General features: G+C 37.1%; 2 protein-coding genes across 2 annotated transcripts in view; one reads left to right on the forward strand and one right to left on the reverse strand.

Annotated features, from left to right (window-relative positions):
• grhpra (glyoxylate reductase/hydroxypyruvate reductase a) lies at nt 1-4,609 on the reverse strand. The gene is made up of 9 exons (XM_058797505.1): nt 4,399-4,609; nt 3,930-4,060; nt 3,768-3,840; nt 3,533-3,649; nt 2,996-3,084; nt 1,082-1,183; nt 818-953; nt 512-642; nt 1-420 (listed from the first exon to the last, which is right to left on the reverse strand). Exons 1-9 carry the CDS (start codon nt 4,479-4,481, stop codon nt 299-301), a joined length of 984 nt encoding a protein of 327 aa, XP_058653488.1. The 5' UTR covers nt 4,482-4,609; the 3' UTR covers nt 1-298.
• The window catches only part of slc30a9 (solute carrier family 30 member 9), a 24,454-nt gene continuing 12,249 nt past the window's right edge, over nt 4,594-16,798 (forward strand). Inside the window, 20 exon segments of the mRNA XM_058797510.1 lie at nt 4,594-4,745; nt 4,909-5,020; nt 5,128-5,178; nt 5,264-5,376; nt 5,589-5,675; nt 5,897-5,952; nt 9,505-9,576; nt 9,728-9,923; nt 10,077-10,212; nt 10,405-10,587; nt 10,669-10,790; nt 11,617-11,727; nt 11,862-11,960; nt 12,049-12,100; nt 12,272-12,525; nt 14,732-14,832; nt 14,834-15,033; nt 15,288-15,335; nt 15,441-15,540; nt 15,637-15,729. Coding sequence (XP_058653493.1) covers nt 4,725-4,745; nt 4,909-5,020; nt 5,128-5,178; nt 5,264-5,376; nt 5,589-5,675; nt 5,897-5,952; nt 9,505-9,576; nt 9,728-9,923; nt 10,077-10,212; nt 10,405-10,587; nt 10,669-10,790; nt 11,617-11,727; nt 11,862-11,960; nt 12,049-12,100; nt 12,272-12,525; nt 14,732-14,832; nt 14,834-15,033; nt 15,288-15,335; nt 15,441-15,540; nt 15,637-15,729 — 2,207 coding nt within the window. The 5' untranslated portion in view covers nt 4,594-4,724.

The raw sequence follows: 16,798 nt of genomic DNA on the forward strand, positions 1-16,798 counted from the left end.
TTTCAATAAATCCTTTATTGTTACAAATTTAATACTTATAACATTGATTCTACTTTAGCTTGGAGGACATTTGAGTGTTGACTTTGAATGTGCAATATCACAGTAGAACAAATGTGCATGTTTAGCATATGAAATCGTGGCATCTTGTTCCATTCATGATTAAGATTATCCATGTGAGATGATTCTAATACATAATTTATCCCTTCTAATCTCATGTAGTTAATGCAGTGCATTTAATGGTTAGATTAACCCTACTGACTTTTCCATTCATATAAAATGGCATCTACATTTCAAAGCATTACAGTTTCAGCTCACTGGGCATTTCAGAGCCTGTCAGGCCTGTCAGCAAGTTGTTTGCTGTCAGTTCACTCATGATACCGCGTGTGGAGTAGGTGGCACTGCCGATATGAGGAAGAACCACTGTAAGAAAGAAAGACCGAGTTAGACAAGGTTTTTCTACTAATACATGGCAAAAATAACAGAATTGAAGTGGATTTACAAGAGCACTCACCACAGTTTTTAAGGGTCAGCAGTGGGTGGTTGGTGGGCAGAGGTTCAGGGGTTGTAACATCAAGCCCAGCTGCTGCAATCTGACCACTGCTGAGGGCTTTAAACAAGTCCTCTTGATTCACAACCGCCCCTCTAGAGAAGAGAGAAAACTGTATTTTTCAGTTTAGTACTGATTTGAGGAGAAATTGCTAACTGTAAAGTAGTTTAAAAGAAAAAGAGAAGAGCCAGTCTACAGAAGAACTGCAAATATAGAGGTAAAGAATCAAACATGTTCCACTGCCGCTCTGCTTTTACTAGTGTGTTTTACCTGCTGGTGTTGATAAAGATTGATGTTTTCTTCATCTTGCTGAAGAAGTTATTATTACAAAGGCCCTGAGTGTCAGGAGTCAAAGAACAGGACACCACCACAAAATCACTCTCTCTCACCAGAGTGTCTAAAGGCACTGAGTGAAGATAAAAGAAAAAAAGAGGCCATCGTACAATCTTCTCAACCCCTCTAAATATTTTTTTTTTTTCCCCATTTGTATTCATACATGGAATTGCAACAAGCATTTTCTTGTCTTGTTCTTACCATATTCCCCATCAACCTCTTGGGCCTGAGGTTTGGGTTGTCTGCCTGTATACAGCAGTCTCTTCACTCCAAAAGGCTTTAGTCGCCTTGCAATAGCCAAACCTACAAATTGACAATTAAACAAATCTATTTAGGCCTCGTTTACACTGTCAGTTAAATTTGACCCAATTCTGATTTTTTTTTTTGCTCATATGTGACCAAGATCAGAGGTGTTCTATGACCGTGTAAACAGGGAAAAAAACACATGCATTTGGACATTTCGAGATGGGTTTCAGACCTCATTCATATTTGGAAATAAATCAGATTTAAATCAGATATGTGCCAATGTGACTCATGTAAACAGGCAGATCGGACTTTGAGGCATTGTGTTCTGTACTTCATTAAAACTGTGACAATTTGGTACTTTAATGATGTGATATTAATCTCAGGAAGAAGCACGTGTGGAGATGGTAAATCACAACATCACAGGAAATATGGAAGAGATATGGCAAGTGTAAACGCATTTGAATACAATTGAAAGAACGTGTAAACGGACGGTAAAAAAAAAAGAAAACGGATATAGGCAACAAATCAAAATTAGGCATCAAGACCTGCAGTGTAAACGAGGCATTCAAGTTAATGTAACTCTCAGACTCAACTTTGTTCCGTAGGGAAACTAAGATTGCAGCAAAGTGCCAATACACTAACCATATCCATGCACACATAACCATTACCCCCATAAAAGCATACAATGTACATATACAATTTCCCAAACATTAAAATTCAACCAAGCGTTACTCAAGTTCATAAATTTTGGGTACCAATACATTCTCCTCCCCACCAGACTTATTCAATAAACAAATCAATCTTTAGTTATTTTCGTCCTGAAAACAGGAACTCTAAAATGACGGCCAGATGGCAACATCTGAAACTCAGTATGTAGTGGGTGGTCAATAGTACAGAGAATGACCTGAGCTTTCTTAACATCAGAATTTTGGTAAATTTCAGTAGGCACAGTTTGATTAACACCAATAATCTTGCCTGCCACCTTCACAAGGCTACCCAACCTATTCTTATTTGACAGACTCAAGTTACCATACCATGCTACAATGCAAAAGGAAAGGACAGATTCAATAAATTGTTTGGAAAACAGTGACATCGTAGAAGAGCAAACACTAAAAGATTTTAATTTCCTCAGAAATTTTCTGACAGTCAAGGAGTTGGGTTGGAAAGTCAACTTATAATCTATAACTACCCCCAAATATTTGTGTGCATCAACAATTTCAATGTCCAAACCTTTAATTGTTGTCATCCAGAGGCTAGGAGAAAACCTCCTGTAATCAATCACCATATCCTTTGTTTTATTAACATTCAACTGAAGAGAAAATTGGTCACACCACGAAATGAAGTCCTTCACGACAGGACCATGCCCCAAATCCTGTTCGTGGAGAAGACTCACAATCACTGAATCATCAGTGTATTTTATGATATTGCTATTCTCATGCATGCTCCGACAATCATTTGTATACATAATCAACAAGAGAGGTGAAAGACAACAGCCTTGAGGGGACCCAGTAGAACAGTACTGAAAGAACACCATTGACTCTAACACACTGAAGACGTCCTACTAAAAAAAATCCAAAATCCATCCAGAAATATTAAGATCCAAATTAAAATTCTCCCTATAATGATAAAGTCTGACGTATTCACCTTCATTGTTTCAACAACATAAACTGGGCAACATCTTCAATTATCCAGAGAGATCACACTACATGTGGTAACAAGCTGCTTAGGTGTAAAGTGACTTGTTTTCACTATGATTGTCACTGAATTTGTCACTGCATTAAAAGAACAGATGGTGTACATAATAGAGCAGATGCATAGGTAGCTTATTTTATGGTAGAGAGAGAAAAAAATGAATAATTCATACGGTACCTATGCGGCCCAAACCAATCACCCCAACAGTACTGCCTGAAAGACCGTAACCACACAACCACAGAGGCTTCCATGTACTCCAGCCACCACTGAGAGAGATGGAAAATATGCCAAAAAAAAAAAAACTGGGATATTACAGGGGTACTGACTTGTTTTTTTAAATCATGCTTTTTAAACATTAAAGGGGTAGTCCACCCAAAATTTTTATTTCTGGCATCATTTACTCGCCCTCATGTCTTTTTTTTCTTCTGAGGATCACCAAAGATGATATTTCAAGTAACATTGGCAACCAATCAGTTTTAGTTTCCATTGACTTTGTCCATATTTTGTCCAAACAATGGAAGTCAAGGGGAACCAAAACGGTTTAGTTACCAACATACTTCAGAATATCTTCTTCTGTGTAGGAGAAAGTGTACAAATGATCACAGAATTTTCCATTTTTGGATGGACTATCCCTTTAAGACTGCTGAACATTTGGAACTGTACACTACAAAGCTGTGATAGATGACAATGTATTAGAAAAGGTGTTGGACTGACTTTTTCACTTCCTCTACACCCTCGGGAAGACGTCGGGCGGTGGCCAAGAGCAGAGCCACCGTCAGCTCAGCAGTAGCATCCGTCAAAACATCAGGCGTGTAGCCTACTCGTATCCCTCTGGGGCGAAGAAAGATAGTACATGCGTTTAAATTGTATAAACACAGTTACTGTGATCCATCATCATCGATCCACTGTCCATTTTCAAATCTAATGGCTTACAGAAACACGAACTTACCGTTTCTTTATCTCATCTATAGCAAGATGGTCAAATCCCACAGAGAGAGTGCTGATCACTTTTAAGTTGGGTCCTGAGAGTATTTAATGTGTGTTATCAGTATTACCAGATCAGAATTTTCACCTGCAGTTGTTCTAAAGTGTAACTAGAGGTTTGTCTTACCAGCCGCATCCAAGACCTCAGCATCAATTTTGTCTGAGAGTAAACAGAGAAGCCCATGAGCACCTGCCACCCCCTTCAGGAGCTCTGCCCGGGGCACAGGCTCATCAGAGTCCCATACTGACAAATTACACCTGCACATAATGCATAACAACAATAAACTGCTCATATAACTTGCTCAAGTTGTTTCCAATCATTTAATCAAAGCATGCAATAAGGCACGTGTCCTAACAGTGTGACATTCACAATTAGATTGTAAGCATGCTACAAGGTCACTGGTGAAACTTTAAATGCAGGACTGAAGCCAAACTTATCTTCGGTTCACACATGCTGTTAATGAACACCGTGGCCACCATAGTTTTGACACGAGCTACTTCATCTCATTAAAACTGCAGGGAAAGCATCTCAGACATTTTATGTAAACTAAATTCGCATATAATGCATGCGTAAAAGATCAAATAAAGATTCGTACATCCCGGCTTTTTGGAGTATTTTCATGCCCTCCTGCGGAATGCGTCTCGTGACGAACACTTTCAGCATCTGCTGCGCGCTCATCCTGCACAGTTAAAGGCTAAACGGATATGTTCACTATGAAAATGATGAAGAACAGAACACCACGGACGCTTCCCTATTTACATGTGCTGGGCAGCACTAAAAAAGTACGTGACTGTGCACTGGCTAAAGTACCTCTTTCTGCAGGCTTTCGCGCCATCTAGTGGAGCGGATGGACAGCGCCACTGCGGTTGCGAACTTTTCTGAGGGCCTTTCAGACGAAGCTGACTGTTATTGGGATTGGAAATGTACTGTAAATTACGACAGGTACATTCAACATTGTGTTTTTAAAATCCCTAATGTGTTTTGTTTGTTTTATTTAAAGTTTATTATTCAGGGTTTACTTAGCTGTATTTGCGTTTGTCACCTAACGTTACTGAATTGACTATATGTCGCTCGCATGATTGTTTTGAACTTTATTTAACTGCAGGTTTTGAGGTGTTTATTGGCTTTAGTTCGTCTGGAGTGTGGTGAGTGTAAACGGTCAGGAGGTCTGATGGTTGTCATGCGAGCGCTGTCTGAATCTCCCGCGATTTTAACCGGTAACGTTAACGTTAAAACACAAACAAACTAAACTAATGCTGATTTACTCACTATTTAATTCTGTAAGCTTGATAAATGACTGACTCATTGCTTTGTGCATTTACAGTATCTGCTGCTGGTGCTTGGTGTAAGAAAATTTCTAAGTCTGCTTTGAAAGGTGAGTGTGTACTAGCCTAAAAACTATTGATTGTAAGTGTAAATATGTTCAGATTCACGTTGTTTCTTTTGTTTTTCTTTTTCAGAGGCTATAGACAGTCTTTCTTTAGAGGCCCCACCTTGTGAGTGTATTCATCAGGAAGAACTTAAGGGGTTTACTGACAATTTTGGATCTTTGTTTTTTACCTATTCTTTCCATGTGAGTGCCTCCTGACTGAATAATATACCAGGAAATTTGTGTTTGACAATTCTGATATTCTGCTAATATATTTAGTATGTTTTCACATATTTTGTATAATTTGTTTTATCTTCATTCCTTAAAGGTCATATGTGTTTAATTCTGATATCGTGATTATATATTTTGTATGTTTTCACATATTAATTATTAATTGTTATCTTAATTTCTAAAAGGTTGAAAAGGCTACTAGTCAGTCAGTGGATGCTGAACTGTCAAAGATCCAACAATTTCTGCACAGACTCGGTCTGGTTCATGCACAGGTGAGACCAGTGCAGTACATTCAAACTATTGTAACAACATTAATCATTTCCTGCAATTACATTGAAATGAACCAAAACATTTACCCTTAAGGTGATTTATGCAAATATGTATATTTGCAATAAAAAGGTTGCTTATTTAGAATTTTTAATTAACTGTGAGTTGAAGGTATTATTCTCTCTCCTCAATTGAAGGTCTGGTTCTGCCTTTTTATCTATTACAGGTGAAAATCATATCGGAGATTAGGACAGATTCAACGACACACAAGCAAATGTTCAGGTTGTTTAAAAAAAAAAATGTATTCAAATGTTTTGGGAAATTAATACTTCTATTCAGAAAGAATACCTTAAATTGTTAGGACATTTACAAAGCTACAAAAGATTGCTATTTCAAATAAATACTGTTCCTTTAGACCAGTGGTCTCAAACTCAATTCCTGGAGGGCCACAGCTCTGCAGAGTTTAGCTCCAACCAGCCCCAAATCACACCTGGGGCCCGTTCTTCGTATGTCGCTTACTCAGTTAGCTGGATTTGATTGTTGCCGATTTCACTTGATCTTGGATCATTTGGTTCTTCGAAGCTCATCCAGGGGCCCGTTCTTCGTATGTTGCTTATTACATCCGAGATCAAATGACACATCCAAGACGATATCGTAACGCTAATCGTGATCTGGCTAATTCGGTTCTTCGATCGTACCTGTTTTTGATGATTAGTATGGCTGGATTGAGTTATCCATAGATAACTGCATGTTCATGGGTTGGTTTAAAAGGGGCTATGTATCGATACTTGAAACCACGATCAGCAATGCAGCGATTGGCTGGCGGCAAGACAGCTACGTAATGACATCATATAATTAAAAAATGACACCTGATGAAAAACTTCACAAATTTCTGGACTTTTATAAGGAAACAGCCAAGCGAACAAAACTAAATAAGTGTCATAATAGATCAATAAAATGTGCACTGTTTTTATTTTATTTGTAATTTTTTTACATGATTCCCAATTATTTATATTCACGATTTCTGGTGTTTGTTCAGGCTTTACGTTTTATTTCAATGTTGTAATTAGCAATTCATTTAATTTTATCTTTGAAACAGATTTGTTACGTGACAGCATTAATTAAAGTTTCTTAAGGGTCAAGATCAAGTTATCTGCATCTCCTGCGCTCCATCAAGCCACTCCCATAACATCTGTCACCACTCAAATTAATGCACAGCTCAGATTAACTGTATAGCATGTGTGTAAGACTCCAATACAATTATAAAGTAATTATTTCATCACTAATAAATCTTTCGATGAGTAAAACTGGCTATGTCTATAGTATTATAGACTGCATTATTATATTATTTTAAATTATTGTCCCTGGATCAGTAGGGTACTCTTGTAATAAAGTAGTTTTCTGCTTAAAAAGATGCAATCTAATCCTGTTTACATGAAATAAGCCTGCTCCCGAGCAGGTTTAAGCTTACAGACAGCAAGCTATGACAGCAAGTCCAGGATGAGCTTCAAAGAACCAAATGATCCAAGAGGTCCGTAAGCTTAAACCTGCTCGGGAGCAGGTTTATTTCATGTAAACAGGATTAGATTGCATCTTTTTAAGCAGAATTGATACTTAAAATCTGCCCCAGCCACCGTTACTTTATTACAAGCCTACCCTACTGGTCCAGGGACAATTATTTAAAATGATAATTAAAAAAATAATTTGAAAATAATATAATAATGTTGTGTAGTCTATAATACTATAGACACAGCCAGTTTTACTCATTGAAAGATTTATTAGTGATGAAATAATTACTTTATAATTGTATTGGAGTCTTACACACATGCAGTACAGTTAATCTGAGCTGTGCATTAATTTGAGTGGTGACAGATATTACAGGAGTGGCTTGATGGAGCGCAGGAGATGCAGATAACTGGATCTCTAAGAAACTTTAATTAATGCTGTCACGTAACAAAAAAAGATAAAATTAAATGAATTGCTAATTACAACATTGAAATAAAAATGTAAAGCCTGTACAAATACTATAAATCATGAATATAAATAATTGGCAATCATGTAAAAAAAAATACAAATAAATTAAAAACAGTTCACATTTCATTTATCTATTTACATCCCATTTATCTATTTATATCTATATACATTTATGTAGTTTTGTTCGCTTGGCTGTTTCCTTACAAAAGTCCAGAAATTTGTCAAATTTTTCATCAGGTGTCTTTTTTAATTATATGATGTCATTACATTGCTGTCTTGCTGCCAGCCAATCGCTGCATTGCTGATCGTGGTTTCGAGGATCGATACATCTGCCCTTTTCGGGGAGCACGAGAACACAGTAATCTTAGACAACTCAATCGATATAATTTTAATCTAATATGCAAATTCGTTTGAAGAACCAAATTAGCCAGAGATCAGTTATCAGGATTAGAAGATCTGGCATCTTTCAAATCATCTCAGATGTATTAAGCGAGGTACGAAGAATTGACCCCAGCTTGGAAGTTTCTAGTGATCCTAAAGACCTTGATTAGCTGGATCAGGTGTGTTTGATTAGGGTTGTAGCTAAACTGTGCAGAGCTGTGGCCCTCCAGGAATTGAGTTTGAGACCAATGCTTTAGACGTTATGTTCATCAAAGAATCCTGAAATTTTTTTTATCATGGTTTCCACAAAAATATTAAGCAGCCAGAGGTGTAAAGAGTACCTGAAAATCATACTTGAGTAAAAGTACAGATACCTTACAGTGAAAATTACTCCACTACAGGTTACAAGTCACCAATTCCAAAACAACTTGAGTAAAAGTCTTAGAGTATCTGATTTTAACAGTACTTAAGTATTTTACTTATACTAAATATAGGCTCAAAGATGCACTAGTCAAAGAGACACTGCCAATGCCATATATCAGAGCACAAGAATATGTCTCATCATGTTAAACTTTGACATTTAAATATTCATCCCCCATATCTAAATCTGTCTTCATTGTTTATGCAAGATAGTATTTGCTAAGCATTTTCTAGTTATGTGACATTTCACATAAGAATATAAAATTAACATTATCCTACAAATATATATAGTCTTAAAAAAGTACACGTTAAAGGTGACCTTTGGTAAATGCATTGGTAATTGGTAGTGTCACAGGCTTGGATATTCAATTTTTTTTTTTTTCATGTCACTGAGAATTTCTCCTCCTGTGTGTGGTTCTTTAGTGTAGCTCTTGGTTTATATGTAATATTGTGTAACTGCAACACTCATTTCAAATGTAGTGGAGTAAAGAGTACAGATACTCATTCAAAAATGCAGTGATGTAGAGAGTGAAAGTTGCTAATGTCTTTGATACTCAGTAAAACTACAAAGTATCCGAAAAGATAAAGTACAGTAATTAGTTACATTTACTCAAGTACTTTACACCTCTGTAAGCAGCACAACTGTTTTTAACATTGATAACAGTAAGAAATGGTTCTTGAGCAGCAAATCAGCACATTAGAAGGATTTCTGCAGGATCACGTGACACTGAAGTAATTACTTATTTTCAAATTATATTTGAAAATATATTGTCCAAAATATAATAATATTTAGCAATATTACTGTTTTTACAGTATTTTTTTAATCAAATAAATGCAGACTTTGTGAGAATAAGAGACGTCTTTCAAAAGCATTACAAATCTAACTGACTCAAAACTTGTGTGTAGATGATAATAATAAAAAAGCTTGTTTTTATGCTTTTGTTGCTCTTATTCTTCTCTACAAGTGATGATGTGTTACATGACCTACTAATTAAACCCACTCTTTTTTTATTTTTAAAAACGTTTTGGGCGTAATTGTCCTTATTTGCCTTTTCATAGTGGAGGAGAGAAAGGAAGTAAAGTTTCAGCGATGGATCATCGCATTACTATGGACACTGCCGCATACGGACAGTCAGTTCCTGCTATTTTTTATTAAATAGAACAACTTACTAGCAAGCAGAATGAACACCTCAGACTGATCATTGAGTTTTAACATCCTAAAAATCTCTACTTGCATTTTGTTTGTCCTTGCACATTTTATTTCTATGATTTTATTTTGAAGGAGTCCATTCTCTGTACGTTGTCTCCCGTCCTGTTCACAAATGCACCCAGTATTTGGAAATACACTGAGCTGTGTGCTTCCCACTGACATGATAGAGGCTGGACTGTGTGGGGAAATGAGCATGGCTACCATGGCAACACTTGCTCCCTGTATGGCTCTGTATTCCAATTGGCCCGCTCGTCTCTCATGCATACGGATATCCTTTGTAATGTGCACATAAATATTGTTATTCAAATTTAAGAGTGTGCATATGATTTTAGTCTGCCTATCTATTCTTATTCATATTTATGAACAAAAAGATATATATATATATATATTTAAATAATGTTTTCCTTGACATTCATTGCACATGTTAGTGTACAGTCCATGCGGCATGCCTTTAATGCACACACAGACAAGTTTCCTCCAGAGTTTGGCTACTTCACTTTCTTGGGCAGATCTCGGCCTTTCTAGAGTCTGTTGTATGGAAACACAAAACATCCAGGGTAAATTACAGGCCTAAATGGGGAGAAATCGGGGATACTGAGATACTGAGTCCATAATTTTATGGACGGAAGCCTCGCTGCAAAGCATAAAAAGCACTGTGCTACAAATCACTGTTGGCTTTGAGGCTAGAGTTGTTCAGACAGTTTTCCAGCATGTCTATATATTATTAATTCTGTCTTTTCTCTTTATAGGATCTCTGTGTTCTGATGTAGAATTCTCTGTTGAGACTGACTACAGCCAGGAAACAAGATATAGTAGTGCTGTACAGCAGAACATTGAGTCAGAATGGAGCCGTGCTGTAGAACAGACTCTGACTGTCTTCATTTTCACTCAATACACTGACCCCTTCCGCTCCCAGATGTCCGACTTCATAAGTGAGTCACATTTGCTCTCCCTATCACAGACATATTGAGATGGGTCATAATATTTATAAATTCTGCTTTTAAATGTGTCAGGCAGTGAGGAGGTTTTTGAGAAACACTTGGATGCAGTTCTTTGGTACAACGGAGATAATGTGAGGGCGACGCTGCAAACTACCATGAAAAACACACTGAAAGGATTTCAGCAAAAATCTGCTGTAAGATTTATCTGTGAAGTTTATTTTTAAAGGAAGTTTACTTAAATTAGCATTCAAAAGTTTAGGAGTCAGTAAGATTGTTTTAATATATTTTTTTTATGCAGGACACATTAAACATGTGGTAGTTTGCAGCTTTCCTGTAGCTCAAATAGTAGAGCATGGCGCTAGCAACGCCAAGATCATGGGTTCGATTCCCAGGAAAGCAAGAGCTGATAAAATGTAAAAACTGTAACTTGAATGCAATGTAAGTCGCTTTGGATAAAAGCGTCTGCTAAATGCATAAATGTAAATGTAAATGTAAATGTAAACACAGTGAAGACTTTTACAGTGTTACAAAAGATTTCTATTTCAAATAGATGGTGATCTTTTGACTTTTCTATTCAGCAAAGAAATCTGAAAAAAATTGAAAAATCTTGTTTTTGTTTTCTTCAGATTTTGTTTTCAGCATTGATAATAATAAAAAATGTGCCTTGAGCACCAAATCAGCATATTAGAATGATTACTGAAGGATCGTGTGACACTGAAGAGTAATGGCTCCTGAAATTCAGTTTTGCCACCACAGGTATAAATTACATTTTAGAAATGAATTAAAAATATTAAAATACAAAAGAGTTATTTTACATTATAATAAAAGGTAACCAAACTTACTGTATCAAATAAAGGCAGCCTTGGTGAACATAAGAGACGTCTTTCAAAAACATTTAAAAAAAATCTTACCGACCCCAAACTTTTGAACACTCATATACATGAAACAATAATGACAGTATAGCTATTAGTCATTGTTTAGAGACCACCGAACCATACATCTTTTCTGTGTGTACTTCAGGCCAGGCAGAGGTTGGATTCTGCCATACCCACTGTGTTGAGCTCAATGAACAGTATAATTGCCAGCAGCAGCAGTGGAGAGTTTCGAAGAGCGTGTTTTGATAGCATGAAGGTATAATATATGGCTATAATTTATACTGGCTCTCAAAACTCCCTATTTTATGTGTCATTTCAGTTGTTCTTAAGAACAGTGCTTTCTAACTTGTGAAAGTTGTATAAAATGTTTTAAAACTGGGTTTGTTTTAGGTCAAGAGCACCAGCGAGTTACATGCCTCACTAAAGCAGTCTCTTCAAAGCATTGTGGATGGGCGCTTTACTCCAAGGCGCAGGTGTAATAAGGAAAAGGTGCTTTTGCAAAGCTTCTTTTAGATTATTTCATTTCTGCTTTCATGATTTTGCCTTTGAACGTTTGCGATTTTAATGTCCTCACAAGGTGGTGGAGGCTGTTAGTGCTGAACAGAGTAGTCTTGACGGCTGGGAGGAAGGCAAGTTTTTGAGTGAGGTTAATAGTCTTCATACAATACTACCTAGAATGTTGTCATTATAATTGTTCTCATTTCATGTCTTTTGGGGGTTATTGACTTTGAAGCGCCACAGAAATCATTAATAGATTTGGCTGAGATTGTTATATTTTGAAATGTCCTTTTTTTTTTTAGAGTTTGAAAATCCACCAGAACTGTCTTCAAAGAGGATTCACTCTGAACTTCAATACTCAAGCTTTACCCCTAAGAAGAGACAATGTTCAGAGATGATCTCTGAGAATTCAGACACCTTCATGAACAATGTCTTTGAGGCAGCAAACATCCAGAGAAATTCCCTGTCCACAATACAGCTTCCTCAAAGTCAGAAAACTAAAATGATCGTAGACAAACCCTCAGTGCTGAGCCTGACTAAACTGCAAAATGAACAGGTGGATAATTCTAAAATGATTGGAAATACTGTATGCCACTTCAAACCGATATGTAGACACAAAAAGATGTCTATACAGTACAGTTCATATCCTAACTGTTTTGTTATCTCTCTTTGTGAAGGTGGAGAAGCAGTGGCTTCAAGAGCTTGAAAACTTTTCTGAATGGGACTGAGGAAAATACAAATAATCTTTTCTGTCGTTATTTTGCTCATGTCATTCAAGACATGGTGAAACATATTTTTCCTTTATGTCTTTGTATTTTCAAATACTACTTTGTAAGTTTCCAAGATACAGTCCTTGTTGTAATTTAATAGTGTGTATTTTATTTATTAATTATTTTTATTCATAAATTTATTAATTAATTATTTTGTAGGCTACATTAAAATTTACAATGAATGTATCCTAATTTTTGTGTTAAATGTATATTCTGGACATTATTATATATGTTTCTCATCTTAAAACGTTTTGTTCTTGTACTTAAGTGTTTAAAAGGTTTAGAATTATTATTATTATTATTATAAAATATAAGTTGGGCTGACATGAACTTCCAAAACCAATTTTTTCATTTCCTATTTTTAAAGAATGATTTAGGCCAACCAGCAGAGGCTGTATAATTTTGTTAGTTTAAAACTTAACAAATTAAGAAAGTGATCAATTGTGACCCTGGACCACAAAACCAGTCATAAGTAGCACGGGTATATTTGTAGCAATAGCCAACAATACATTGTATAGGTTAAAATTATAAATTTTTCTTTTATGCCAAAAATCATTAGGATATTAAGTAAATTTCCTACCTTAAATATATCAAAACTTAATTTTTGATTAGTAATATGCATTGCTAAGAACTTAATTTGGACAACTTTAAAGGTGATTTTCTTAATATTTAGGTTTTTTTTGCACCTCAGATTCCAGATTTTCAAATAGTTGTATCTCAGCCAAATATTGTACTATCCTAACAAACTGTACATCGATGGAAAGTTTATTTATTCAGCTTTTAGATGATGTGTAAATCTCAATTTAAAAAAACTGACACTTGTGACTGGTTTTGTGGTCCAGGGTCACAATTATGGTTCTTTATAGATTTCTTAACAGCACTGCTCCCGTGACAGGCTCCTCCACTGTTAGACCTCTCTGCGAGACTGCAGCCGCAGTTTCAATACTAACGCTCTCTCGTTCAATGACTCACGATCTCGCGAGCTCTCCGTCTTCACTGCTTTCTGTGTTGGTACTAGTTTGTTATGGAGTGTGTTGAGTTAGCCGCCCACCACTGGTAAATAATGGACTGAGCTATATAAAGGTAAATAATACATAACGGGGTGTCTATTATTTCAGCTTCTGTGTGTAATATGTCTATAATTACCTCAGCAACTGTAGCACTTTGCTAAGATGCAGCTGTCATGCTAAGCTAACTGAAAGGCTCCGGCTGCAGTCAGGTTCAGTTAGCAGTGTGTATCGTTGTCAGAGCGGCAGTCTTCACTTAATCTGAAATTAAAGCAGTCGCACGTTCAGACATCTGCTGTTTGGCTCAGGGACGCGTTGAAGGGATATCTAGCCCGATACTGATATCATTGAGTGGTAATTCTAAGCTTATGCTGATCTAGAAAAGCATGCAAGTGTTAATACTAGCTTTAAATGTTTCCGAATTTTGACTTTTACTGAATTGAAAAGGTTTTATGTAACTATGGAAAAGTTCTCTTGGAAATCACTGTCACATTTAGCTAATTAGCTGACGTAGCGTTCAAGATGATAGATATAACTGTCGATATGATTGTGGACAGCATTTATTTATACAGGTTCTATTAAAATCCTGTGTAATGAGTTTTGTGCATAGAGATTTCATGTGGATGGTCACATGATCAATCACGTTGCTTTAATAGGCTTAATCTGATGTTTGTAGACAAGTCTACACTTCCCTTTTTTCTATATATGCTTCAGTGTTGTCAGATTATCACATACATCCAGAGATTTGTATTTACTAACATAACTTAATGTCAGTGTCCAGCAGGATTCAGCGTGTGTCTCCTGGACTTCCCACAGAGAGGATGTTCCCCTGCTTGGCCCACAGACCATGGCAAGTCCTCTGCCGGGTCTACCTGCAACAACGAGCCCCTTTATCTCAGAGACCCTCTAAAATAGCAAAGCCATGTTTTGGTAAGAGCATCACCACACAGTGTCATTTTCATTGTCAGTATAAGGACTGAGAGAGGATGTTTATTTAAATCTGTTTCTTATCTTGTCATTCAGCATTGGTAGTTCTAATAATTCTAGACTAGATCCAGAAATTATTCCGATTATGCAACTTGTGATTCTCTGTAGGTTGGAAAATTGGAGGAGGGGTGAACAAACTCTGGTTTAGCTTTCCTGATTCCAGAGTCACATCCTTAACGTGGACACGGGTCCAGTACTGTTCCACATCAGGCAGTGATAAAGACGGATCTCCAGCAGGTCCTGTAGAGCCAAAGGCCACTGAGAAAGAACAAGCTGCACAGTCCTCTGCAAAAACAGCTGGTAATGATTCTGCATTATTTTGTATTTGTTCACAGGCTTTTGAATTATGTCTAAAGTGTGTTACTTTATGCTCATTTCTATAAACCATTTGTTTCTTAGGTTTTTGTGAGTAAATATAAGCATATAGTGTTTTACATATTATGCATATTTATATATTATAAAATGTATGTTTAGTAACTATGATTTATTCTAACTTGTTTAGTTTTATTCAATTTGTATTTATTTTTATTTTTTATTTTTTTTTTGCATTTGAGGTTCCAAACCTCAAGGTCTGACGAAAGCAGAGAGCATTCAAGTGAAAGGTATTACAGCCTTGTTTTACGCACAGACACCTTTTGGTCCAATCAGAATGTATATCACAATTCTATTAATTTTAACTACCTTGCTTGTTTTTTTTGTGTTTTCAGTACGGGCTGTCCTGAAAAAAAGGGAATATGGCACCAAATACACCCAGAATAATTTCATTACTGCAGTTAGAGCTATGAACGAGTTCTGCCTCAAACCCAGGTACCTTTAGGAAGTGGAGCGTTGTAGTTTACTTTGTTGTAATCCAGTTTGCTACCATGTTCGCATGTGAATCTATGCATTTTTGTGTGTTCAAAGTGACCTTGAGCAGCTTAGGAAAATCCGTCGACGTAGTCCCCATGACGACACAGAAGCCTTCACCGTCTTCCTGCGATCAGATGTGGAGGCAAAGTATGTACAACTGTTACACTACCATATACAGTACTGCTTGAAAGTTTGTGAACCCCTTGCAGAAAATGTGAGTAATTTTAACAAAATGCATGTTATTTTTTCTTTAGTACTGTCCTGAGTAAGATATTTTACATAAAAGATGTTTACCTTTAGTCCACAAGACAAAACATAGCTGAATTTATTAAAATAACCCCATTCAAAAGTTTGGGAACCCTTGGTTCTTAATACTGTGTGTGGTTACCTGGATGATCCACGACTGTTTTTTGTTTTGTGATGGTTGTTCATGAGTTCCTTGTTTGTTTTGAACAGTTAAACTGCGCACTGTTCTTCAGAAAAATCCTCCATGTCCTGCGGAATCCTCAGTTCCCTTTCAAGCTTTCACGAGTCATCACGGAGAAATTCTCCGTTATGGGAACTCCTTCCCTTCCAACCTTTCCTGAAGTCCTATTGGCTCATGCCAGTCCAAATGACTGGCCAATTGTCGTGAAGTATGCAAATCACATGCAAATACTGACAAGCTGAGAGGTGATCTTCTCCTTCACTTTGCTGAACAACCTAGATTATGGCTTATAACTATTACAGCTCACAGTTGAGGTTCGCTCATCAGAGGGCGGTGCCTGTAGGGCCGCTTCTCTGCAGCGTTCAGGTGAGTATGACATTTTTCTTCAGATGAGTCCGTCTGCCCTCTATCAGTGGTGGACCTTAAGGATTCTGGTGATGAGCTCATGCCGACTAAATGTCCGCATTCCTCTCACCCATCGAACCTGCAGGACATCAGCCCGGCTTCTCACGTCCCCCTTCCATGGCGGAGTGGAGAGCTGAGTGCAGATACTGGAGCTAAGGGTGCCCATGTCGCCGCAGATGCTGTGCGGCCCACTGTCTAAGCATGCAGCCCCCGCCTCAGAGCAGCGTTCTGCCGTGTGTAAAGCACAATCGCTTGGCTCCTCACTCATTCACATGATACCAGTCCCACATCAGCGGCTGCCATGTTTGGAAGACACTGGTCTCTTATTCACACGGTACCAGCCCCGCATCAGCGGCTGCCGTGTGTAGAGGACTCGCTCTCTCA

This window comes from Onychostoma macrolepis, chromosome 14 (assembly GCF_012432095.1).
Source record: "Onychostoma macrolepis isolate SWU-2019 chromosome 14, ASM1243209v1, whole genome shotgun sequence".
Taxonomy (NCBI): domain Eukaryota; kingdom Metazoa; phylum Chordata; class Actinopteri; order Cypriniformes; family Cyprinidae; genus Onychostoma; species Onychostoma macrolepis.

Excerpts from the sequence above, each read along its gene's own strand:
- grhpra (XM_058797505.1), bottom strand. The coding sequence starts at position 4,481 with ATGAGCGCGCAGCAGATGCTGAAAGTGTTCGTCACGAGACGCATTCCG. Across the intron at positions 3,841-3,929 it reads TGAGGTCTTGGATGCGGCTG|GACCCAACTTAAAAGTGATC; the intron begins GTAAGACAAACC and ends AAATACTCTCAG. Across the intron at positions 3,085-3,532 it reads GGTGTAGAGGAAGTGAAAAA|TGGTGGCTGGAGTACATGGA; the intron begins GTCAGTCCAACA and ends CATCTCTCTCAG.